This window comes from Balaenoptera ricei, chromosome 19 (genome assembly GCF_028023285.1).
Source record: "Balaenoptera ricei isolate mBalRic1 chromosome 19, mBalRic1.hap2, whole genome shotgun sequence".
Taxonomy (NCBI): Eukaryota; Metazoa; Chordata; class Mammalia; order Artiodactyla; family Balaenopteridae; genus Balaenoptera; species Balaenoptera ricei.
The window spans coordinates 5,007,512-5,034,218 of record NC_082657.1 but is presented as its reverse complement, the minus strand read 5'-3'; the positions used below and the strand labels follow the sequence as shown (position 1 = coordinate 5,034,218).

The 26,707-nt window shown below is 40.6% G+C and overlaps 2 protein-coding genes and 1 long non-coding RNA gene across 3 annotated transcripts; 1 reads left to right on the top strand and 2 right to left on the bottom strand.

Annotated features, from left to right (window-relative positions):
• Positions 1–435: 435 nt before the first annotated feature.
• On the bottom strand, positions 436–9,776 carry LOC132353772 (uncharacterized). The gene is made up of 3 exons (XR_009499088.1): positions 9,608–9,776; positions 5,642–5,732; positions 436–1,738 (listed from the first exon to the last, which is right to left on the bottom strand). It is a non-coding gene; the product is annotated as an uncharacterized LOC132353772 (long non-coding RNA).
• Positions 9,777–11,921: 2,145 nt separating this feature from the next.
• On the top strand, positions 11,922–12,260 carry LOC132353922 (large ribosomal subunit protein uL23-like). The gene has a single exon (XM_059905412.1). The coding sequence runs from the start codon at positions 11,922–11,924 to the stop codon at positions 12,258–12,260; it is 339 nt and encodes a 112-aa protein (XP_059761395.1).
• A 3,451-nt stretch (positions 12,261–15,711) lies between these two features.
• LOC132353769 (zinc finger protein 83-like) lies at positions 15,712–24,054 on the bottom strand. Its single transcript, XM_059905176.1, has 2 exons — positions 23,115–24,054; positions 15,712–18,612 (listed from the first exon to the last, which is right to left on the bottom strand). The coding sequence occupies exons 1-2, from the start codon at positions 23,326–23,328 to the stop codon at positions 17,024–17,026; spliced, it is 1,803 nt and encodes a 600-aa protein (XP_059761159.1). The 5' UTR covers positions 23,329–24,054; the 3' UTR covers positions 15,712–17,023.
• Positions 24,055–26,707: the final 2,653 nt, after the last annotated feature.

Below are 26,707 nucleotides of genomic sequence, written 5' to 3'. Positions count from 1 at the left end.
CAATTTTCTCTTCACTTTAAAAATATGCAGTTTGGGACTTCCCTGGTGGCACAGTGGTTAAGAATCTGCCTGCCAATGCAGGGCACACGGGTTCGAGCCCTGGTCCAGGAAGATCCCACATGCCGCAGAGCAACTAAGCTCATGCGCCACAACTATTGAGCCTGCGCTCTAGAGCCCACGAGCCACAACTACTGAAGCCCGGATGCCACAACTACCGAAGCCCGCGTGCCTAGAGCCCGTGCTCCGCAACAAGAGAAGCCACTGCAATGGGAAGCCCGTGCACCGCAACAAAGAGTAGTCCCCGCTCACTGCAACTAGAGAAAGCCCGCATGCAGCAACAAAGACCCAACTCAGCAAAATAATTAATTAATTAATTAATTTAAAAAATACAATCACAGAAGATCCAATCAGGCTGACGTAGCACTGAAGTACGTGACAAAAGCAGAACAGAAGAAATGTCTGAGGGATCTACATAACCAGAGAGGGCTTGAAACAGCTCCATGCAGGTTCGGAGGTGCCAGATGGAATCAAAGAGCAGCTAGTGTTTTCCCATCTTCTCTTTGGGTTTTCTAAGAGTATCAAACGGGGATAGAAATGGGAAAGGTCCAGGGATTAGAGTCTTGAGGCATCAGCTCTTCTCTATATGGACGGAAAACAGAGCACCCGATGGAATCATGCCCTGAAGGACAGATGAAGGGGAAAGAGACCCTGATAAAATAGCCCACCTCATGCTCCTCAAAGTCAGGCACCAAGGAGTTCACAGGAGCCGGAGGGCAGTGTTACAGACCATGATTAAGACTTTGCCTTTCTCTCTGTAGGAGGTGCACTACCAATGGAGGATGAAAGAATACATTTTACATGTTGAAGGACAGAGTGATAAATTACAAAGAAGAAAAATTTACACTCAGCAGTCACAACAGTAAGTAAATTTCTGTATCTCCATAGATCAATCCAATGAGGGGAGTTTCACAAACACTATGACTACCCAGGCTTCCCCTCTGCGCTTCTTAGCTATGACTTGTGTTCACATTTTGATACATCCCCAAGCACATTCACATCACTCTCCACAACACAGCACTCTTTCTCTTGCTACAAAATGGGTAAAACATTCAGATGAGAACTAGAAATTCCTCCATATAGGAAGGAAACATAATTTGCTGTGACTTTTCTAGAAGCCTAGTTCTTTGTTAAGCTAAGGATTGAGGACATTACTGATGGGTCTAGAAAAATAATTCCAAAATTCACCCACTGCTTGCCTCCTTCTGAATACACAGGAACAGTATAATATGCACAAATGAAGCTCACTACCTAGAACTCCTAAATCGGAAGCGCATGGGTAGAAAACAGGAAACTGAGTACATTAAGAGTTTGCCATTGGGAATTATAAATACATTAAGTTCTGGAACAACCCTTCATGGATCACAAAGTGGGCAGATCATCAAAGGAAAAGGTAATTTTAAACCTCTGATGCCACAAGCTGGAGCTTTTCATGTCCAAGTCAACAGGGATTTCAGATCAGTCAAGCAAAACAGGGGCTCCCAAGAGGCACACAGAAAAAATGCAAAGATATCCAAGAGCAGATCCCAGCTTCTAGAGGGAAGTTATCCTCACCCAGGGAGACCAGGTTCCTGTAGGTCTCCAACATCACGTCACTGTACAAGGCCCACTGAGCAGGGTCCAGGCATTCCCACTTCTCCTGAGAGAATTCTATGGCCACATCCTTGAACATCAACTGTTCCTGAAAGGAAAACACATTTCACAAAGGGGCCATGAGGAGAGTTTTATTTTCACAAAAAAATGAGAAGAGGAGAGAGGGGTAAGGATCAATTCATTTAAAGTACGTACTCTGACAGATCCACTTAAATGTATTTGGAGCAAATTATGGGTCTCTAATTTTAATTCCTCATGCTTTTTCATAAAATTATGATATCCTCCAATTAATGTGGACTTTTCATATTTGTGGACAATACATGAAATACAAATAAAATTCAACAATGGCTTGGCTATGCAGAAGTGTTACATATTGTGTTTTACACACTGAGAGATATTCTATATCTACATGACTTACAGTATGATTGCCATCTCAAGAGATGACAAAGTCGGGACATCGCTGGTGGTCCAGTGGTTAAGACTCCACACTTCCACTATAGGGGGCACGGGTTCAGTCCTTGGTTGGGGAACTAAGAACCCGCGTGCCGTGAGACGCAGCCAACAGTTAAAAAAAAAAAAAGAGATGACAAAGTCCACAGTGGATTTTTTAAAAAATGAAAATATTAAATGACAATGAATAAGAATAGCAATGACTTAAGGTATGGGAATATTTCCTATATAGTAAGCATTACTCTAAATGCTTCATTGGTGACAACTTTTTGTAAACATCATAGCTCATTAGAAAGATCTGTTCCCATCTTTCAGAGGAGAACACTGTCAGAGACACTCTGAGAAACTCAACTTAGGTCAAGAAGCTAAGAAGCGACACAGCAAAGCACTTGAACTAACGTGTCTGAGCTGTGGAATGAAAGCTAAAAAAGCAGAAAGTTAAGTAACAGACCATTGAAGGTACACTGACAGAGGGTTCCCTGAGAAAACTTGAATGAAGTTCAAGGTGAATAAGATGGAAGAACATAAACGGTCATTATACATGTGGGCACACAAACACATGCACATAAAATGTTAGGAATCTTACTACTATTTAAACCATTAAAAGAATACTGTAGAGAAAACTCAAGGCCAGGCAATATATTTGTGATATACTTTCAACTGCAAAAAGATATAAAACATAGTTATGAAATTGTGATGTCTGTTATCAAAGCCACAGACTTGAACATCTATGAACTCTACAACACACACGTAAACACACAATTTACTGAAATATAGGAATTGTCTCAAGAAATGTTTTTACATGATTTTTTTCATTTTTATTCATGTAAATAAGCATTCTGTGGACAATTAAAAAGTATCAACAGTACTAAATGGTACTGACATGATAAAAATACTTTTACTCCAATCTTAATAACTGTATTCAAAAATATAAATACAATTTAATAGATTTCAGTGTACACAGGTATGCAGTAACAAAAGCCATAGTTTCTTTGTTTTTCCCACTAATGAAATATTGATTCAAAATAACAAAAGGTATTAGTATTATACATTATTTTCATTTATTAAGAAAAGAATTATCACACTAATAAAATTTAAAACTTCTTATAGAATTAAAAATCGTGAGAAAACACTATATGGAAAAAAATATATGGTAATTAAGGAAGAACATTTCACCAAACATCATGATCAGAAGGAAACACTCAATGCATTCCCCTGAAATTACAACAGTGGAGTAAAGGGAGCTGCCCAGGGCTCCTGCCTTGTAGCACTGCACAGTGTGCCTTAGCGGGGAGCAGTAGAGAAAGTAACAGAGGAAAAAGAGAGGGCAACAGCAGGAGACAAAGAAAGAGCATGTCAGAGAATTGGAACTTCTAATGTTCGCAAATCTAAGGACACGGAAAGGAGACAAGTCAAAGTATGGAAAAGATATTCCATCTTAAAGAGAGCAAGGGAGGCTACATTACATCAGACAAAATAAACCAAAAACAAAAACATTATGTAATGATAAAAGGGTAAATTGCCAAGAAAATATAACAATTAAAAAACGTGTACTTCTAACATCAGAACTCCCCCCAAAATGAGGCAAATCATACCAGAAATACAGAAATAAATAACATCACAATACTAGTATGAGACTTCAGTACCCTAGGTTTACCCTAGCATGCAAACAAAAAGATGAATAAGGAAACAGAGGACTTGAACAACACTGTATAACAATTGTACCTAATAGACATGTGCAGAACACTCAACCCAACAATAACAGAAAACAATTCCTTCTCAAGCACATGTGAAACATTCTCTATGACAGACCACATCTTAGGCCACAAAACAAATCTTTTTTTTAAAAATTAATTTATTTATTTTTGGCTGCATTGGGTCTTCGTTGCTATGCGCGGGCTTTCTCTAGTTGCGGTGAGCGGGGGCTACTCTTCATTGTGGTGTGCAGGCTTCTCATTGTGGTGCCTTCTCTTGTTGCGGAACACGGGTTCTAGGCGCATGGGCTTCAGTAGTTGCAGCATGCGGGCTCAGTAGTTCTAGCTTGCAGGCTCTAGAGCGCAAGCTCAGTAGTTGTGGCGCACGGGCTTAGTTGCTCCGCAGCATGTGGGATCTTCCCAGACCAGGGCTTGAACCCATGTCCCCTGCATTGGCAGGCAGATTCTCAACCACTGTGCCACCAGGGAAGCCCCACAAAACAAATCTTAACAATTTAAGATTAAGATCATGAAAAGTGTCTTGTCTAACCACAATGAAATGAAAGTAGAAATAAAAAGCAGAAGAGGCATTAGACAGGAAAAAAAAAAGTTCTCCAAATCAAAAAATAAAATAAAATTATCTTTTTTGTAGGTGACAAGGTTTTCTATATGTACAAAGCAAAACAATTCCACAAGTAAACTACTACTTCAAAAAACAACTTTAGAAAAGTTGTAGCAGAAAAAAATCAGCACGCAAAAATCGGTTGCATTTCTATACACAATGAACAACGTCAACAGAAAATTAGAGAACAATACTATTTACTATACCATCAAAAGGGATAGGATACTTAGGAAATACTAGTGAAGAAGGTGAAAGACTTGTACTCTGAACACTACTAAACGTTGCTAGAAGAAGTCCACGCAGACACAAATAAATTAAAAGACACCCTGTACTCATGGATTGAAAGACTTAGGATTCTTAAAATGACCATATTACCGAATATGTTCTATAGATGCAATGGAATCCCTATTAAAATTTCAGTGGCAATTTTTGCAGTAATAGAAAAAAATCTTGTGAAAATTTCTATAGAATCTCAAGGGACCCCAAATAGCCAAAATAGTCTTCAAACAGGAATTGGAGGCTGACATTTTTAGATTTCAAAATGTATCACAAAGTAATCAAGATGATGTGGTACTGGCATAAACACACATACATAAGCCAATAGATCAGATTAGAAATCAGATTCCAAATAATCCTTGGAATATATGGAAAACGTAATGATAAGGGTTGCCAAAACTATACAAAGAGGAAAGGATAGTCTCAATAACAAATGTTGCTGAGAAACTAGATACCTTACTAGCAAAGGAATGAAGCTGGAACCTTTCGTTCATCAAAGGTAAAAACCTCTGTGTGTCAAAGGATAAAACCAACAAAATGAAAAGACAGCCTCTGAGGAATGGAGGTGATGAAAGTGATTTAAAGAATTTCCAACTGCCAGAGATTTAGGTTGACTTCAAACTTTAAATTTGATGACTGAATAAAACACCCTTGGGACTTCCCTGGCAGTCCAGTGGTTAAGACTCTGCGCTTCCACTGCAGGGGGCACGGGTTCCATCCCTGGTTGGAGACTAAGGTCCCAGAAGCCATGCAGTGTGGCCAAAAAAAAAAAAGGTCAGAACAAATTGCCCTGACTTCCAGATTTTACTCAGGTATTGTGCATATTAATACTTGACTTTCATTAATACCTGTCAAGCAGGATACTGCAGAGTCAGAGAAGATTAGGGAGTCCAAAGAAGGGCATTATAGGAAGGAGAGACAGAGAAATCAACTGAGAATATGACTTTACCTGAGAAAGAGCCATTGCAGACTCCAGTTCTTTCCTCTTCCTCCTCTTCCAGGCTTCTTCCTCAGACAACATGAGTCTTTAGAGGTCTATCCTGAAAGTTGGAAAGATGCTGTTTAATGCTTAGAATCAACACACCCCCTTCCTGAGTCACCACCACACACACAGGGAAGACCTCAGCATGTGGAACAGACAGTCCCCTGCTGCCCACTGTCCCAGGAGGGGCTCAGGCCAGTAAACTCCCACACAGAGACCAACACGTGCATTTTCCCACACTTTCCTTCAGATCAGGCTCCCCTCCTGGTGAGGCCCTCACATACACAGCTGCAGCGGGCACCTCAGCTGGACCCGACGATCCCCTTCAGGTCACAGACCAGCCCTGGTCCATCCCCACGCAGAGCAGAGCCCCTCAGCCTCAGCCCAGATCTCCGCCCTCAGGAATGGGGGCACCCAGAGTCCTGATGCTCAGTGATGGATCCAGATTGGAATCACCTGGGGCATGTTAAAATACTATTGAGGCTGGATTCCACACTGACATTATGAAAAGGAATCTGTGGTCAGAGGGTACAAAACACGTATATGCAGAATGCCTCACTGATCTAATGTGAAGCCTGGGTTGAGCACCACTCAGAGGTGGGAAGCTCCGCACACCCACTTTCTTCTTCTCTGCCAGCTTTACAGAGCTCTAACTGATGAATAACAATGGTGAACATATGAGGCATACAATGCGATTATTTGACGGATGTGTAATCATTATCAAAATAAAGGAATTTACATGTCTATCAACTCACAGTTATCATTTTATTTCTGTGTGTTTAGAACACTTAAGTGAGGGAATTCCCTGGCGTTCCAGCAGTTAAGACTCAGTGCTTTCACTGCTGTGGGCCTGGGTTCGATCCCTGGTTGGGGAACTAAGATCCCACACACAGCCAAAATAAATGAATAAATAAATGCATAAATAAAAGAACACTTAAGGGATGCTCTCTCAGCACATTCCAAGTATAGAAACACACTATAATTAACGATAGCACAACAGACATTAGGCGTACGTGTTGTACTTATTCATTTTACAACTGAACATTCATAACCTTTGACCAACACCTCCCCATTTACCCCACCACCCAACCTTTCCTAGCAATCTCTATACTCTATGGTTCTATGAGTTTGACATTTCTACTTTCCATATAAAATGTCTATCTTTTTCTATCATAATAATGTCATCATTTATGGCTGACATGAATTTTCTAAATCCATTCACTTGTCAACAAACATTTTGGTTCTTTCTACATCTTGGCTGCTGTGAATAATGCACTAATGCTCACTGGAGTGCGTATATTTCCCTCGGTATAATGATTTCATTTCTTTGCATATCTAGCCAGAGGTGGGTTTCACAGATTGTGCGCCTGTCCTATGTTTGATTTATTTATTTATTTTTTTAAAAATTAATTAATTAATTAATTAATTTTTTTATGGCTGTGTTGGGTCTTCGTTTCTGTGCGAGGGCTCTCTCCAGTTGCGGCGAGCGGGGGCCACTCTTCATCGCGGTGCACGGACCTCTCACTATCGCGGCCTCTCTTGTTGCGGAGCACAGGCTCCAGACGCGCAGGCTCAGTAGTTGTGGCTCACGGGCCTAGTTGCTCCGCGGCATGTGGGATCTTCCCAGACCAGGGCTCGAACCCGTGTCCCCTGCATTGGCAGGCAGATTCTCAACCACTGCGCCACCAGGGAAGCCCCTATGTTTGATTTATTGAGGAACCTCCACATTATCTTCAATAAGAGCTACATTATTTTAAATCCCACCAACAAAGCACAAGCGTTCTGTGTTCTCTGTATTGTGCGTGTGTGTGTGTATCTGTGTGTTTGAGACAGGTAGGGAGAGGACAGTAGCAGAACGAACTGGCCTGGCAGCAAGCAAGTGGCAGCTACAGCTTGCCAAGGATGAATGAGCGTCTGGACTGCAGATCACTGTGGTGCTGCTGGGCCTCTGATTCGTGGAACAATCTTTCCCTACATCAAAGAACTTAGTGGCCCCTCTCAAGTTCTGTTCACAGAAACACACCTAGAAGAATCTCCCTCAAAAAAAATCATCTGCCATCTGAAGCTTAGTACTCCTAATTTCCCTTCTGAAAACTCTCATAGGGTCCAATACAGTCTCGAAAAAAAAATCCATAATGATCCACTAATGCTGCTATAAAATATCAGAAAACATTCCAACCCAAATAAATCATGCCTGAGGGACAACTACATACGAAGACACCCAAGGGACCACTAGAAGCAAAACGCCATACTTTCATTCACCATGGTGAACACAGACCAAACACTGTCATCTCCGAAAACTACATATAAAAGATGTTTCCAATGAGGTACATGCCCCAGGGGGACCCCAACATCTCCCAAGGAAACACCGAATTCTCTTTTGTAACTATCATAGTACATCTAAAACTTTCTCCATTTGCAAGCCAAAATGCTAAAAAAAAAAATACCAAAGGTAGCCCACAAAATGATCTCTGAAATTTTCCCTGTATTACTCTAAAATCTGCACAATGACTCCTGACCTTCCAAAAGACCAACGCAAGTCACTTGTGGAGCAGATGCCGTGGGGCACCCTGTAGCTCCGTCCTCTGAGGACCAGTCACCCATCCTACTGCACCCAAAGACCACTGTGGGCTTAGTTAACCCAACACTTCTCACATTGGAGGAAAATGCTTTTCTCTGCCTAAATCCACTGCCTTCATTCCTCCTCACATATAATCAAGAAATACCCAATTAAACCAATACATGGAAACCTCAGTCTCAGCAGCTAGGTCCCAGGGAACCTGAGCTAAGACACCCTGGCACCTCAAACCATAATGCACCCCACAACTACCAATTCCAGGTGCTCCAGCCAGAACTGAGACATAACCTGCAGCAGTTCCTCACACCGCTTGAGCCCACAAGAGACAGGTGCGCACACCATTCATGGGGCTCATCTTGAAGCCCACACTGGCTGCCATGTCCCTGCTGCAGACCCCTACAGGCTCCCCTCCAATTTCCCCATTTCGCTATCTCTCCTCCATGCGAACATGAGACAATGGGGAAAAAGCAAAAAGCCTTCTCTTTTTGCTTCCTCTACTCGTCACCGTTTGTCCTCCGTTTCTCTCCCAGCACCACGATGCTCTGAAGGCCATTGTTCACCTTTCATCCTATCCTGGACTCTCCGTGTGAAGGGCCTCACCGCTGTTACCCGCCCCCTACCGCTGATCTAGAGCCCCTCTCTCTCTATGTTGCTCTCCAATCCCTGGAGATCCGGCCTTTTTAATTACTTCTCTATTTTGTGCACGAGCTCCTTTCGAGGCATAATCGCTTTCATTTTACTCTCTCTTTACAACTCCCTCAGCCTCCTCTACGTTCCCATCGGTTCGCACACATCCTTTCCTCTCTTTCTCGCAGTCGCTCTGTCTCAGCTTCCCCTGATTCCCCTTCCCGCACATATTCAGAAAGATGGCGACCGAATAAGATGCCCGCCAACTTTCCAATGGAGGTGAATTTGATACCGAAGACCACTGGGTGCCACAAGGCTGGCCCAGGTCACCTCCCCCAACGCGGAGTGAGGGGAAGGGCTGACCAGGAAGGGGAGGCCAGGGGAGCAAAAGGACCGGCCTGAGGAGGAGGCGAGGACAGAGGGGCTGGGAGGGAGGGAGGGGGGTCTCAGGAGAGGGGCGGGCTCTGCAGAACCCCAGGACCGGGGAGAGGACGCGGCCTCTCCGGGAGCGGGGCGGCCGGCGCTGCCCTCCAGGGGCCGAGGGGGCGAGGCTGCGGGGCGCGAATACATCTCGGGGAAGAGGATTTTAAATGGGAAGGCGTAGGTAGTAAAGGGTTTTAAGCAGAAAAATGTCGCGAATGGAGGTGTCTACCTGGACCGAAGGTAGAAAAGCCAAGGGCACCGGGACCGGCCTCAGCGATTTCAAACCCAAAGGAAACCATACCTACCTGTAACGGCGACGTCTGGATTTACGCGGGGCGGAGGGCCGGCTGCTGGGATTTAAGGTTCGTAGTGACGCCCACACCGGAAGGTGGAGAAAGGTGGACCGCGCAGCACTAACTTAGAAAGGAGAAATTTAACGCTTTCAAGGGACATGGGCTCCGAGCTCCACGCTTCCGTTTCCATAAAAAAATGCGCAAGCGCAGTTTAGAGGCGGAGTTTATGGGGCGGGGCCTGGGCGGAGCGCTACTGGCGAGGGGCGGGGCGAGGAGAGCCCAGATTTTCGCCTGGAACGCCGGCAGGCGGGGCTTAGGTTGGTGCTTTACAGTACCATGAATTTTTCTCATTTTAAGTTCCTGTCTGAAACAGTTTAAGGTAAACGCTTGCAATTGTGTGGACTACTTCTGTCTGAAAGTAAGATGTTTCCTCCTAACAAGTTGAAAACGGTTTCAATAAAAAGCTTATATTTGCCAGCTGGTTTCTCGCATGTCCCGCTCCGGCAGCTCAAGCCAAGTCAGTGGTTGGGAACTTGGGTCTCCAAGTGGTAGCTGTGGGGCGCTAGTTGGATCCGGGAACATTTTTGCAATTAGAATTAATTTAAGAGGTTTAAGCAAACAAGACCTGGACTTGCCACTGTATTACAAACTAGAATAAGAAATACAAAACTCTCCCCACGCAGGCTGGCCCATTTCACCCTGACACCCTACAAAAGAGTTTTCCTTTCTGTTTCTCATTCAGCCAGGCCAGCTCAACACGCTGTCAGTTCCAGAGACTTGGGGACAAAACCTGCGGTTTGAGGCTGAAGGGCTAAGCCGTTTGATAATTTCCCTCACCATTGCTTTATAAAGAGCAATACATTGTTTTTAATTCCTATAAACTGCATTGTTCATTCTTTCATTTTGCCTGTTTTGCCTTTTCCCCCTCAGTTTTATTGAGATGTACTCGACATACATCACGTTATGAGCTTAAGGTGTACAGCATAACGTTCTGACTTATATATTGAAATAGTGCAATAAATTTAGTAAGGATCCATCATCTCATATAGATACCATAAAAAGAGAAGTCAAAAATTTTTTTTCTTTTTATGAGAGTATTGACTGAAAAAAAATGCACAACACGAGAGGTGCTTTGAGGACACTGAAGGTTAAGTGGTCAAGGGGGAAGAAGGGGCAGCGGATCCATCACACCCACCACTGCACCTTCCGGACTTCATGTTAGGTGAGAATGATAAACCTTCTACTTTCCTCAGTCAGTGTTTTCCAGGCAGCCTATCACTCAGAAATAAAAACTGTCCTACCCGAGAAATAGGATTATTATCTTTCATGAGTGTAGAATGGAGTATTTCCGATCGAATCTTGAATTTTAAATGTTGTGGCTTGAAAAAAAGTCACAAAGACATCCCTTCACGGATGAGTTAGATCTGTTCAGCATATGTTGTCGAAAATTCAGTGTGTGAACAAATTATACTGTGAGAATTTATAACAAATATTCAGAACATTAGGCTGTAAAGTATGGTAACAAGGAAATTGGGGCCACAAATATAATTACACGTTTACTTGAAAATTTGACCTACTGATCCATTAAATCATGCATTACAGCAACCTCCTTCGCACTGATAAAGTGCATTCACACATCTATCATTCGGAAATGATTCCAATCACTGAATAGCTAGCAGGAAACGAAATCAATATCCTGCCTTCAAGTAGCTTATATTCTAAAAGGGAAAGTCAGTAAAAATTAAATAAGATTATGATGGTGTTAAGTACAGTGAACTTTCATACGTACAATGATAGAGTAACAGGTCGTTCTAATTTAAACAGTGTGTTCAGGAAATGCCCATATAAGGGATATTTGCATAATATCATTAATTAATTGAAAGAGTTTGTCATGAAAATACAAACCGGGAAGGGCAATTTGGTGGAAAAAAGTAGGAGGAGAAAATTTCCAAAATTGGAACATATTTACAAGATTAAGGACTAGCCACAACTGGTGTGTGGCTTGGTGAAGTGTGATATTAAATTTCTATTGGAGACAATTAGAATTGTGAACTATTAATTAGAATTTTTTGTTGTTGAGGATTTAAAATGCAAACTTAAAGGATCTGTGTATCTTTTGCATGTTGATTCTTCTTTTTAAAAACAATAGTTTACCTAGAGGCCTTACAGTATAAGTAATAAGATTCCAAACCATGAAGACCTGTTTGGAGAATGCACAGACGTGTTTCGTCATGGCATCCTCACTACTACCAAGGGGACGTGAAGGTGAGGTGGGATAATGAAGTAGTGGAAAGACAGCACTCACAACCTGAAGGTCAAGAAAGCAATGTTGAAAGGTGTCCAGAGCCACCAAAAAAAAAAAAGTAGAAGATCCAGATGTCACCCACCTTCCAACTGCCTGAAACACTGCAGCTCAGGAGACAGCTCAAATATCCTCAGAAGAGCGCCCTGGGAGAAACAACTTGAACACTATGCCATCATCAAGATCCCCCTCACCACCAAGTCAGCCATGAAAAAAGCAGAAGACAAAAACACACCGGTGTTCATTGTGGATATCACCACCAAGCACCAGATTAAACAGGCTGTGAAGAAGCTCTATGACACTGACGTGTCTAAGGTAAACACTGTGATCAGGCCTGATGGAGAGAAGAAGGCCTATGTTTGACTGCCTCCTGACTATGATGCTTTGGATGTTGCCAACAAAACTGGGATCATCTAAACTGAGTCCAGCTGGACAGTTACACATATAAAAGTTTTCACTATAAAAAAAATCATAAATAATTATTCTAAAGAACAGGGGAAAAATAGGAAAACAGTAGAAAAAACAAAGGAGACAATATAAAACCAAAAGCAAGATAAGAATTTAAAATACCTAAACAATAACCTCTTTAAAACAAAGTGACCTGGGCTTCCCTGGTGGCGCAGTGGTTGGGAGTCCGCCTGCCAATGCAGGGGACACGGGTTCGAGCCCTGGTCTGGGAGGATCCCACATGCCGCGGAGCAGCTGGGCCCGTGAGCCGCAACTACTGAGCCTGCGCGTCTGGAGCCTGTGCTCTGCAACAAGAGAGGCCGCGATAGTGAGAGGCCCGTGCACCGCGATGAAGAGTGGCCCCCGCTTGCCGCAACTCGAGAAAGCCCTCGCACAGAAACGAAGACCCAACACAGCCAAAAATAAATAAATAAATAAAATATTTAAAAAAAACAAAGTGACCTAAAGACTCCAAATGAAAAGCAAATATTTTCAACTGGACTCTTTTGAACACAGACAACAATATGTCTCCCACAAGAAATGCACTCCAAAAATTAAAATACACAAAGTAAGAAAGCATGAAAAAATACACCATTTCAACACCATTCAAAATAGAGTGGCTAACATAATACAAAGTAAAGAGTAAGTAATGTGTCAAGAATAAGGAAATCTATTTTATAATCATAAAGACAGAAATTCATCAGAATGACATGACAATCAGAAACTGTATCATAGAACTGCATTTCATTATAGCTACAAAAATATTCTGGAGAAAAGTTTGGAGACAACAACACAAGGATAAATAATCTACTTATAAGTTTTCTGAACCCATCATGGAAAGAAATTGTTAAGATTCTTTAAAGCCTGAGAACCTACGGGTGCACTGTTACCTTCTGGTATAAAGTACCTAGGTGGAAGAAAACTGTGGTGGTGAAAGGAACATGATTCATTAGGATGATGAAAAATAATTAAATTTTATTAATTAAAACAAGAGACCTATGATACATTCTGAATAAAACAGTAGCAAAAGGCAACGACAGCAGTTAAATGTCAAACATACATATACACATTGAATTCTGGGGCTTTATTTTTTTTATACATTTATTTATTTATTTATCTTTGGCTGTGTCGGGTCTTCATTGCTGCACGCGGGCTTTCTCTAGTTGCAGTGAGCGGGGGCCACTCCTTGTTGCGGTGCGCAGGCTTCTCATTGCAGTGGCTTCTCTTGTTGCAGAGCACGGGCTCTAGGCATGCGGGCGTCAGTAGTTGTGGCACGTGGCCTCAGTAGTTGTGGCTCCCGGGCTCTAGAGCACAGGCTCAGCAGTTGTGGTGCATGGGCTGCAGGTGCTCCGCAGCATGTGGGATCTTCCCGGACCAGGGCTCGAACCCGTGTCCCCTGCATTGGCAGGCAGATTCTTAACCACTGTGCCACCAGGGAAGCCCTAGAATTCTGGGACTTTTGATTAAATTTTCCTCTTGTGATAACTGCTCTCCCTTTAGTTTCGAAGAATAAGACTAGTTTCTCATTAATCATAGATCTATACAACAGCTATTCCCATGCAACGGAGGAAGTGACCAAATTTTCCCATGCATTCTGCCTACCACATAATCAGTCCCTGTTAACCTGTCACTCTCCTCCCATGAAAAGCCCAGTCCCTTAATGTCCTGCCTGACCTATTCATGGTCAGTTAGTAAAGCATTCTGTCCTATAACCCACTATGACCTATCTACAAAAGGACACATGAATTAACATGATAAATCATGTCACAGTTTTATTTTTTGTCCCCCCTTGTTGATAATTCAAACAATATTGAAATTGATAATTCAAGGTCCTTGTTTTCTCAGGAAACATGGATGTGACTGACCCACACCTAATCAAATTGGACCCCTCATTTTATAGATTCCTTCCCAGAGACTATCATGGAAGACCTGTAATGCAGGCGTAAGATCAAGACTTCAGGGGCTTCCCTGGTGGTGCAGTGGTTGAGAATCTGCCTGCCAATGCAGGGGACACGGGTTCGAGCCCTGGTCTGGGAAGATCCCACATGCCGCGGAGCAACTGTGCCCGTGAGCCGCAACTACTGAGCCTGCGCGTCTGGAGCCTGGGCTCCGCAACAAGAGAAGCCGCGATAGTGAGAGGCCCGCGCACCGCGATGAAGAGTGGCCCGCGCTTGCCGCAACTAGAGAAAACCCTCGCACAGAAGCGAAGACCCAACACAGCCAAAAATAAATAAATAAATAAATAAATTTATTTAAAAAAAAAAAAAGACTTCAAACTTCAGGTTGAAAGGTATAAATATAATGTAGCCTTTTCAAAAGAACTCCAATAATTACGTATTTATACAGAGAAGATACTGGCATACTTCTACATATGTCCTTCTTCTGGTACTATAAACATCATGTCAAACGTTTTAACGTATTGTCACTTGCAATGATTCTGCAGCATATAGTATCTCACATTAACCTTGGACAGATAAGACATTTACTCCTAGTATGGATTCTCTGATATGTCATCTGTTTTAAGAATTGGCCAAAAACTTTACCTAATTCCAAAAATTTACCTAACGTAAGGGAATCCTTACATTTGTAAGGATTCCCTCCCAATATGAGTTCTTTGGTGAACCCTGAGGATGCACTGTTGTGTCAATTTCTTTCCATGTTCAGCAAATATCTATAGTTTCTGACCTGTATGAATGCTCTCATTACAACAAAGGTGTGGATAGCTGATGAAAATTTTTACAACATTCATGACATTTGAAATGTTGCTCTTCAAAATACATTCTCTATGTTTCAGAGCGTTGATCTTCAGGTACAAGCCTTAGCACACATACTGCTTTGTGTGGTTTCTCTCAAAGATATAGATTGAGAAATCTAGTGCATTGTGAGGCCTGGATAAAGCCTCTGCTCATACATTTGAAGGGTTTCTTTTCAATGGACTGTCTGCTGTTAACTAATACTTGAAGTCAAGAAAAGGTTTTGTCACACTCATTTCATTTATAAGGTATCACTCCAGTATGTCCCACCTTGTGATCTTTGGGTAAAAGCCTTGCCACACACATTACATTTGTGTCTTAACTACTGGATCGCCAGGGATGTCCCTAAAGTGTCAATTTTGAAAGAAGACCTTTCCACATATATCACATTAATATGATTTCCCCTCTGTATTTATTACCTGATTTGTAGTACGGGTTGAGATCTCACGAAAGGCTTTCCAACACTCATTACCTTTTAAAGATTTTTCTGCATTATGAATTCTCTGATGAATTGCAAGGTCTCAATTTCAACTATAGACTTTGTCAAATTCATCACATTTATATTGAGTTGGCCAAAAAGTGCCTTCTGCTTTTAAGAAAAAATAAAAGACACATTTTTTTCATTTTCACCAAGAACTTTATTGAACAACATATTCACCCTTTTGTTCCACTACCTTCTGCCATTTTTCAGGAAACTTCATAATTCCATCTTCCCAAAACTTTTCATCTTTTTGAGCTAAGAACTGTGCCAGGTGCCTTTTACAGTCTTCCAGGGAATTGAAATTTTTTCCATTAAGAGAATTTTGTAAAGACTGAAATAAACAAATCCACAGGTGCAATGTCTGGTGAATATGGCGGATGAATTAAAACTTCCCAGCCAAGCTGTAACAGTTTTTGCCTGGTCATCAAAGAAACATGTGGTCTTGCGTTATCCTGATGGAAGATTATGCGTTTTCTGTTGACTAATTCTGGATGCTTTTCATCAAGTGCTGCTTTCAGTTGGTATAACTGGGAGCAGTACTTGTTGGAATTAATCGTTTGGTTTTCTGGAAGGAGCTCATGATAGAGGACTTCCAGTCCCACTCTAGACACAACATCACCTTTGGATGAAGACTAGCCTTCCGTGTGGTTGGTGGTGGTTCACTTTGCTTGCCACATGATCTCTTCCATTCCACATTATTGTACAGTATCCACTTTTCATCACCCATCACAATTTGTTTTAAAAACAGAACTTTTTATTATGTTTAAGTAGAGAATCGCATGCAGATATACGGTCAAGAAGGGTTTTTTTTTTTTTGCTTAACTTATGTGGAACCCAAGCATCAAAGCAATTCACATAACCAAGCTAGTGCAAATGATTTTCAATGCTTGATTTGGATATTTTGAGTATATCGGCTATCTCCCACGTGGTATAGCGTTGATTGTTCTCAATTAATGTCTTAATTTGATCGCTATCAACTTCAAATGGTCTACCTGACCGTGGAGCATCACCCACTGAGAAATCTCCAGCACGAAATTTCACAAACTACTTTTGACACGTTCAATCAGTCACAGCACCTTCTCCATACACTGCACAAATCTTTTTTTGCGTTTCGGTTGCATTTTTACCTTTCTTGAAATAATGAAGCGTAATATGCTAAAAATGTTGCTTTTTTCCTTCCATCTTCAATATTAAAATGGCTACATAAAAATTCACCAATTTTGATGTCTTTTTTTAAAATGCACGCTGATATCGCAGCTGTCACATAAAATCTAACAAAATTGTTTGAATGAAGTTAAAGACAACTAAGTGCTCCTAGAGCCATCTTACAGAAAAAACTGAACCTTCTGGGCAACCCAATATAATTTCTGTCCTGTATGGATTCTCAGGTGTTGAGTGAGGGCTGAGATGTGATAAAAGGTTTTGCCAAACTCATTACATTTGTATCAGTTCTCTCCGGTATGAATTTTTTGATGACTTACAAGGTGTGATTTTTCACTAAAGACCTTGGCACACTGATTACATTTGTAAGGATTCTCTCCAGTATGAATTGTCTGGTGTCTTATAAGGTGTGCTTTTCGACTAAAGAACTTACCACACCCAATACACTTGTAAGGTTTCTCTCCCGTATGAATTCTCTGATGTCTTGTTAGGTTACTTTTTCGACTAAAGAGCTTGCCACACTTAATACATTTGTAAGGCTTCTCTCCAGTGTGAGTTCCCTTATGACTTTTAAGGTGTGCTTTTCGACTAAAAAACTTACCACACTCAATACATTTATAAGGTTTCTCCCCAGTATGACTTCTCTGATATCTTGCAAGTAATGAATTTTGAGGAAAGACATTTTCACACACATCACATTTATGTAATTTCTCTTCTGTATGGAGAAACTGATGTCTGCCAGGTTTTGAGTTGTAATGAAAGATTTTCCCACACTCGTTACATTTGTAAGGTTTCTCTCCAGTATGAACTCTCTGATGCTTTCCAAGGTTTGGCTTTTGAGAAAAGAACCTGCCACAGTCATTACATTTGTAAGGTTTCTCTCCAGTATGAATTCTCTGATGACTTTCAAGATTTGAATTTCGATTGAAGACCCTGCTACACACATTACATTTGTAAGACTTCTCTTCATTATGAACTCTCTGATGCTTTGTAAGGTATGCTTTTTGATTAAAGAATTTGCCACACTCATTACATTTATAAGGTTTCTCCCCGTTATGATTTCTCTGATATCTTGCAAGGAATGAATTTCGAATAAAGACATCTTCACATACATCAAATTTATGTAATTTCTCTTCTGTATGGAGAAACTGATGTCTTCCAAGTTCTGAGCTGTAATGAAAGATTTTCCCACACTCATTACATTTGTAAGGTTCCTCTCCAGTATGAGTTCTCTGATGACTTGCAAGGTATGAATTGTGAGTAAAGACTTTTTCACATACATCACATTTATGTACTTTCCCTCCTGTATGGAAGATCTGATGTCTTTTGAGGTATGATCCCTGAAGGAAGGTTTTGCCACACAGATTACATTTGTAAGATCTTTCCCTGTGTGCTTCTTGTTCTTGTGTCACTACTGAAGGACGCACAAAACCACTCGCATATGTATTAGAAATGTTGTTTTGCACACTAGAAGAAGTTCCTTCAAGTGGTGAAAATGAGGCACTGCTCCTGATATCCTTGTCCACTTGAATAAATTCATCAATCTTCTCTTCACTTTTAAATATATGCAGTTCAACCCAAAAGCTTAATGCCAGCCTGTTTTCAGTAGGCTTGATTCCTGCAACACTTCTAACATGATGATCTCCCTTCTCAGTGAGATTTTCGTTATGGGTTATAGGTATTCGTTTGTAATTACTTTCCTCATCTCTCTTCTGAGACACTAAGTCATATATATTTTCTTGAACATCGCTGAGGTAAAAATGTTTCATTTCATTCCTTTCATGTCTTTCTGACATCACTGTTTGGAATACTTCTCCTCTATCAGTATTTGCTTTCAGTTGTAATATCTTGATCACATGCATATAAGAGATATCTACAAGATATAAAGAACGGTAAGTATCCCATTCATTACAATTCATGAATAAATGTTTCAGGTTAAATAAACCACGCTAAACCAAATAATACTTCTACCAAGCAAAGTTATGAACCTCACCAACCATGATATTACAATTTGTAGAAACACAATAGGAATGATTCTTTACTAAAGCTAAAGTCATCAGAGGTAATTCCAGTAATTTTATGGCACACTTTTAAACAACCTATGACAAAAATACTCATATTGGAAAAACTGCTGTTAGCTATCAAAGTGTAGTTTTCACCCATGATGCCAAAGCACATACCAATTATCAGTAAACATACTGGTAATCTTTACTCGAGGAGAAAAGGATATTAAGCTATGTGTGTGTGTGTGTGTGTGTGTGTGTGTATGTATATATTTTTTCAGAACACTTATTATACATGAATAAATGTTAAAGAACCAAAACTATATTGTAACAATAAATAAACCAAAACTAGCTTATCTAATGAATAATCTAAATGACTGCCACTTTAGAACTGGGAAACAAATATAACACAGAGAAAATGAAGAATTTTATTAAAAAAATTTTTTTTTTGACCAGGCCCATGTGGCATACGGGATCATAGTTCCCCAACCAGGGATCAAACCAGTGCCCCCCGAATTGGGAACAAGATGTCTTAACTGCTGGACAACCAGAGAAGTACCAATAAAACATTTTTTTAAAACAACTAAATATTTCTAAAAACCTCCTATAAAACTATGTACCCATGAAGAAGCATAAAACATCTGTAAGATCACCATCTGGAAATCAAAATTAAATAAACTAATTATCAATAAATGAAACATTCTCCAGTTATATGAGCAGCCAATAAATGAGCAACTCCCTACATATGCAGGGACCTTAAACATCCAGTTCATTGGCTCTGGCATACATGTAATGAAGAATGAGCAACTTGTAAATTTATTTAATTACGGTCAGATACAATATTGTCGGGAACAAATTGCAAAAAATAAGGTATACAAGATATAATGCAGACAAAAAGATAGTATAGTAAAAATAACAGAATAATATCTTTTCAGCCAAAGTAACTTGAGTTTTTACTATAAAAAATACACTATTCAAAGCCATCTAACAGTACTTATTCCTTTGAAAAGGCTTGAGGAAAATTATCAAGATTTTTCAAGGAAAGGAAGTAGACTCAGAGGATTATGTACATGACCTCAATAGACAAAGAAACCAGTGAGAGAACCAGGATGTGCATATGGACTTAAGTGTGAGAAAACATATTCTTAAGATGACCCTCAACCCAAGCAGCCCACCAGACTAAAGCACCAAAACAATTTAATGAAAGAATAACTGAAAAACTGGTGCTAGTCAAAAGAATATTTATAGTGGGGGGGGGGGGGAAAGGATCTCCATCTGAACTCTACAGGTGTACAGAAATTAGCTCAAAGTTAAAAGTTCTGGCTGTTAGGAAAAATGCTTCTATTGACAATTTTTTACAGCATGTTAATGTGGATAAATGTTTACGTACACCCTGGGTATATCTGTAAAATCAGAATTCTTAGGTGTGATATTGTGACTTATTAAAAATACGGACTTAGTGATTCAGATGAGAAATTCATTACTTCCACTCACAACTTATTTGCCAAAACTGGACCCTTGGCTTGCCTTGATGGAATGGGGCTGCAAGATTAGATAATGGGCAAAAAGAGTAAGAGACGTTTCACTAAAATCAATATACAGAATAAAAGTAGGAAAAAGAAAATATATTTAACATCACTAACCAGTGTAAGACCTTTGAGTTTTCTGTTTCCTCCATGTGAACCCCCGACTGCCTTCAGGGGTCATAAAAAAGGGAAAGTCTCTACTACACTCTAGTGATGTTCATTAGGAACTTGTAATTGTCTGTGGGAATTGGTAAATGGGAACAAAGTTTTTCAGAAACATTCTCAACTCACCAAGTGTGCACTGTCATTGAAACACAGCTGAATTGATGTTGTGGTTCTAGGAGATGGTATGTCAGAATAAAAAACACATCTTAGAGACTGGCTGTGTCCCTCCCACCCAACACTCTTACACTACACTAAGCCCACAGTTCTAGCAGCAGGAAGGCATCAGCAAAGTAATTTGCTGAGGCAAAAGAGTATGCAAGGGGAAAAGCAGTAAATGTTCACATCTCAAACATGCAATGCTCTAGGGTAGAAACTAATCCAGTGGCAAAGACACAGAGGAAGGAAGAATAATTCTGAAAAATGAACGGAGTTTGTGGAGAAAAATTACAGTTCCTGAGGACCACAACAATCCCTGACTGCTACTACTATAATTTAACATAATGCTCACTGATGGTGGTTGTGGATGGTGGTTATCTATGAAGCATGTAATATGATATTAAATTTATCTATAACTTTAAATCTAATTTGCCTGACATAAAAGAGCCCTGACACTATTTTCGTGGTAATAGAGTAATTGCTATAAAATGTCCATGATATAACGAAAATATTTTTCTAAATAACTCCTATAAAACTATGTGCCTATGAAGAGAAGCAGAAAACATTCTGAAATGTTATATCATCTGTAAATAAAAATTAAATATTAATAAATGAAATATTCTCTAGTTATATTAACAGCCAAAGTCTGAGCATTTTAAGGATATGATTACATTAGTTAAGAATGTGAACACAAGAAAGAATGCTACTAAAATACTAACTATAAATATACTTTAAACAAAGAAATGTATTGGCTTTAGAATATCAAAAGTTCATGCTAACGCTGCATGTGATCAAACATTAAAATTAGCCTACCTCTCAAATTACTAAAAATCATATCATTATATTTCTTAACATTAGCTTTGCAAGGAAAAAAATGAAACCAATGAGGAGTAATATCAGCAGGATAGCAGAAAAGTAAAAAAAAGGCACTCATTAACACATGAGGAACCCAAGTTTAAAACAATATATAAACATACAAGCCTTTGGGAAAACTCTACAAACGAGTTAAGAAGCCATACCACCCAAGCAATTGCCTATCCCGAAAACACTAAACCAAAAAGTGTAGGAAAGTTCATGACAATTTGCTGGCCTTTGACTCCCCAGTTCTTTCTTAAATTGCATTGAGATTGAACTGGAGGAAGCCCCCCAATTTTCAGAGGTGCCCTCAGGAGGAATGATAATAAAAACCACAATGAGATATTACATCATGCCTGTGAGAATAGCTCTCATTAAAAAGACCAAAGGTGACAATTGTTATTGAGAATGGGGATAAAATGGAATTCTAGTAACTTTGAGACATGGGTTTGTGGCATTCCTCAAAATCAGAAAAAAAACCTGGAAAGACTTATCAGTCAGGCTCTGTTGATACTTTCTCACATCCATGATGACCACTCCACTACATAGCCTGAAGTGATTTGTACGTAGCAGAAAAATATTACAGGGCTTCCCTGGTGGCGCAGTGGTTAAGAATCTGCCTGCCAATGCAGTGGACACGGGTTCGAGCCCTGGCCTGGGAAGATTCTTCATGCCATGGAGCAAATAAGCCCGTGTGTCACAACTACTGAGGCTGCACTCTAGAGCCCGTGAGCCACAACTACCGAGCCCACATGCCACAACTACTGAAGCCTGCGCACCACAACTACTGAAGCCTGCGCACCTAGAGCCTGTGCTCCGCAACAAGAGAAGCCACCACAACGAGAAGCCCGCACGCCACAACAAAGAGTAGCCCCTGCTTGCTGCAACTAGAGAAAAGCCCGTGCGTAGCAATGAAGATCCAACACGGCCAAAAACAAATTTAAAAATTTTTTAAAAACAGAAATGGCTCAGGGATCTAAACAAGAAGACAGGGATTGAGACAGATTAATGCAGGTTCTGAGGTGCCAGATGGAATCAAAGAGCAGCCAGTGTTTTCCCATCTTCTGATGAGGCTTCCTAAAAATATCAAATGGGGACGGAAGCAGGAAATGTTCAGGGACTGGCGACTGGACTGACAACTGAGCATCCAGTGGAATCATGCCCTGAAGGAGAGATGAGAGGGTAAGGGACCTCCATAAAACAGCCTGCCTCATGCTCCTCAAAGACAAGCAACAGCAAGTTCGCAGGAGCCAGATGGCAAGTGTCGTAGATCATGATAAAAATTGTGCTTCTGTGTCTGTTTGAGCGGCAGACCCACTGGAGGGTGAAAGAATACATTTTACGTGTTGAAGGACAGAGCCCTATAACTGTCTGACTAGGGCAGAATTCCCAAATACCATTAATAATGAGGCTTCCCTTCTGCCCTTCTGAGATCTGACCTGTGTTCACACTTTGATACATCCCCAAGCTGCACTCATGTCACTCTCCACAGCCCAGCACTCTGCCTCATGCTACAATATGGGTAAAATATTCAGATGATAAACAGAAATTCCTACACCTGAGAAAAAAGAAACATGGTTTGCTGTGGCTTTTCCAGAATCATGGTTCGTTATTCAGCTAAGGATTGAGGACACTACTGAGGGATCTACAAAAATATTTCAGAAACTTACCCACTGCTTGCCTCCTTTTGCATACACAGGGAACAGTTAAAATGCAGAAATCCACTCCCTCTTGCGAGAACACTGGAATCACAACTAACTGCTGAACAATCATCGATCGGAAGACACTGGAACTCACCAAAAAAGATACCCCACATCCAAAGACAAAGGAGAAGCCACAATGAGACAGTAGGAGGGGCACAATCACAATAAAATCAAATCCCATAACTGCTGGGTGGGTGACCCACAAACTGGAGAACACTTATACTACAGAAGTCCACCCACTGGAGTGAAGGTTCTGAGCCCCACATCAGGCTTCCGAACCTGGGGGTCTGGCAACGGGAGGAAGAATTCCTAGAGAATCAGACTTTGAAGGCTAGCGGGATTGGATTGCAGGACTTTGACAGGTCTGGGGGAAACAGAGACTCCACTCTTGGAGGGCACACACAAAGTAGTGTGCACATCAGGACCCAGGGGATGGAGCACTGACCCCATAGAGACTGAACCAGACGTACCTGCTAGTGTTGGGGGGTCTCCTGCAGAGGCGGGGGGTGGCTGTGTCTCACCGTGAGGACAAGGACACTGGCAGCAGAAGTTCTGGGAAGTAGTCCTTGGCATGAGCCCTCCCAGAGTCCGCCATTAGTGCCACCAAAGAGCCTGGGTAGGCTCCAGTGTTGGGTCACCTCAGGCCAAACAACCAACAGGGAGGGGACCCAGCCCCACCCATCAGCAGACAAGTGGATTAAAGTTTTACTGAGCTCTGCCCACCAGAGCAAGAGCCAGCTCTATCCACCACCAGTCCCTCCCATCAGGAAACCTGCACAAGCCTCTTAGATAGCCTCATCCACCACAGGGCAGATAGCAGAAGCTAGAAGAACTACAATCCTGCAGCCTGTGGAACAAAAACCACATTCACAGAAAAACAGACAAGATGAAAAGGCAGAGGGCTATGTACCAGATGAAGAAACAAGATAAAACCCTAGAAAAACAACTAAATGAAGTGGAAATAGGCAACCTTCCAGAAAAAGAATTCAGAATAATGATAGTGAAGATGATCCAGGACCTCGGAAAAAGAATGGAAGCAAAGATCGAGAAGATGCAAGAAATGTTTAACAAAGACCTAGAAGAATTAAAGAACAAACAAACAGATGAACAATACAATAACTGAAATGAAAAATACACTAGAAGGAATCAATAGCAGAATAACTGAGGCAGAAGAATGGATAAGTGACCTGGAAGACAGAATGGTGGAATTCACTGCTGCACAACAGAATAAAGAAAAAAGAATGAAAAGAAATGAAGACAGCCTAAGAGACCTCTGTGACAACATTAAACGCAACAACATTCACATTATAGGGGTCCCAGAAGGAGAAGAGAGAGCGAAAGGACCTGAGAAAATATTTGAAGAGATTATAATCGAAAACTTCCCTAACATGGGAAAGGAAATAGCCACCCAAGTCCAGGAAGCACAGAGAGTCCCATACAGGATAAACCCAAGGAGAAACACGCCGAGACACATAGCAATCAAATTGGCAAAAGTTAAAGACAAAGAAAAATTACTGAAAGCAGCAAGGGAAAAACGACAAATAACATACAAGGGAACTCCCATAAGGTTAACAGCTGATTTCTCAGCAGAAACTCTACAAGCCAGAAGGGAGTGGCATGATATACTTAACGTAATGAAAGGGAAAAACCTACAACCAAGATTATTCTACCCGGCAAGGATCTCATTCAGATTCGATGGAGAAATCAAAAGCTTTACACACAAGCAAAAGCTAAGAGAATTCAGCACCACCAAACCAGCTCTACAACAAATGCTAAAGGAACTTCTCTAAGTGGGAAACACAAGAGAAGAAAAAGACCTACAAAAACAAACCCAAAACTATTAAGAAAATGGGCACAGGAACATACATATCAATAATTACCTTAAACGTGAATGGATTAAATGCTCCAACCAAAAGACACAGGCTTGCTGAATGGATACAAAAACAAGACACATATATATGCTGTCTACAAAAGACCCACTTCAGACCTAGGGACACACACAGACTGAAAGTTGAGGGGATGGAAAAATATTCCATGCAAATGGAAATCAAAAGAAAGCTGGAGTAGCAATACTCATATCAGATAAAATAGACTTTAAAATAAAGAATGTTACAAGAGACAAGGAAGGACACTACATAATGATCAAGGGATCAATCCAAGAAGAAGATATAACAATTATAAATATATACGCACCCAACATAGGAGCACCTCAATACATAAGGCAACTGCTACCAGCTATAAAAGAGGAAATCAACAGTGACACAATAATAGTGGGGGACTTTAACACCTCATTTACACCAATGGACAGATCATCCAAACAGAAAATAAAGAAGGAAACACAAGCTTTAAATGACACAATAGACCAGAGAGATTTGATATTCATAGGACATTCCATCCAAAAACAGCAGATTACACTTTCTTCTCAAGTTCGTGTGGAACATTCTCCAGGAGAGATCACATCTTGGGACACAAATCAAGCCTCAGTAAATTTAAGAAAATTGAAATCGTATCAAGCATCTTTTCTGACCACAACGCTATGAAATTAGAAATCAATTACAGGGAAATAAACGTAAAAAACACAAACACATAGAGGCTAAACAATACGTTACTAAATGACCAAGTGATCACTGAAGAAGTCAAAGAGGAAATCAAAAAAATACCTAGAGACAAATGACAATGAAAACACGACGACCCAAAACCTATGGGATGCAGCAAAAGCAGTTCCAAGAGGGAAGTTTATAGCTATTCAAGCCTACCTCAAGAAACAAGAAAAATCTCAAATAAACAATCTAACCTTACACCTAAAAGAACTAGAGAAAGAAGAACAAACAAAACCCAAAGTGAGCAGAAGGAAAGAAATCATAAAGATCAGAGCAGAAATAAATGAAATAGAAACAAAGTAAACAATAGCAAAAATCAATAAAACTAAAAGCTGGTTCTTTGAGAAGATAAACAAAATTGATAAACCATTAGCCAGTCTCATCAAGAAAAAGAGGGAGAGGACTCAAATCGATAAAATTAGAAATGAAAAAGGAGAAGTTACAACAGGCACCACAGAAATACAAAGCATCCTAAGAGACTACTACAAGCAACTCTATGCCAATAAAATGGACAACCTGGAAGAAATGGACAAATTCTTAGAAAGGTATAACCTTCCAAGACTGAACCAGGAAGAAATAGAAAATATGAACAGACCAATCACAAGTAATGAAATTGAAACTGTGATTAAAAATATTCCAACAAACAAAAGTCCAGGACCAGATGGCTTCACAGGTGAATTCCAACAAACATTTAGAGAAGAGCTAACACCCATCCTTCTCAAACTCTTCCAAAAAATTGCAGAGGAAGGAACACTCCCAAATTCATTCTATCAAGCCACCATCATCCTGATACCCAAACCAGACAAAGATACTACAAAAAAAGAAAATTACAGACCAATATCACTGATGAATATAGATGCAAAAATTCTCAACAAAATACTAGCAAACAGAATCCAGCAACACATTAAAAGGATCATACACCATGATCAAGTGCGATTTATCCCAGGGATGCAAGGATTC

Coding starts and splice junctions, on each gene's coding strand:
- LOC132353922 (XM_059905412.1), top strand. CDS start 11,922: ATGTTGAAAGGTGTCCAGAGCCACCAAAAAAAAAAAAGTAGAAGATCC.
- LOC132353769 (XM_059905176.1), bottom strand. CDS start 23,328: ATGGGATTTGATTTTATTGTGATTGTGCCCCTCCTACTGTCTCATTGT. Junction 18,613..23,114: donor CAAAAGGAGGCAAGCAGTGG/GTAAGTTTCTGA, acceptor TATATCTTGTAG/ATATCTCTTATATGCATGTG.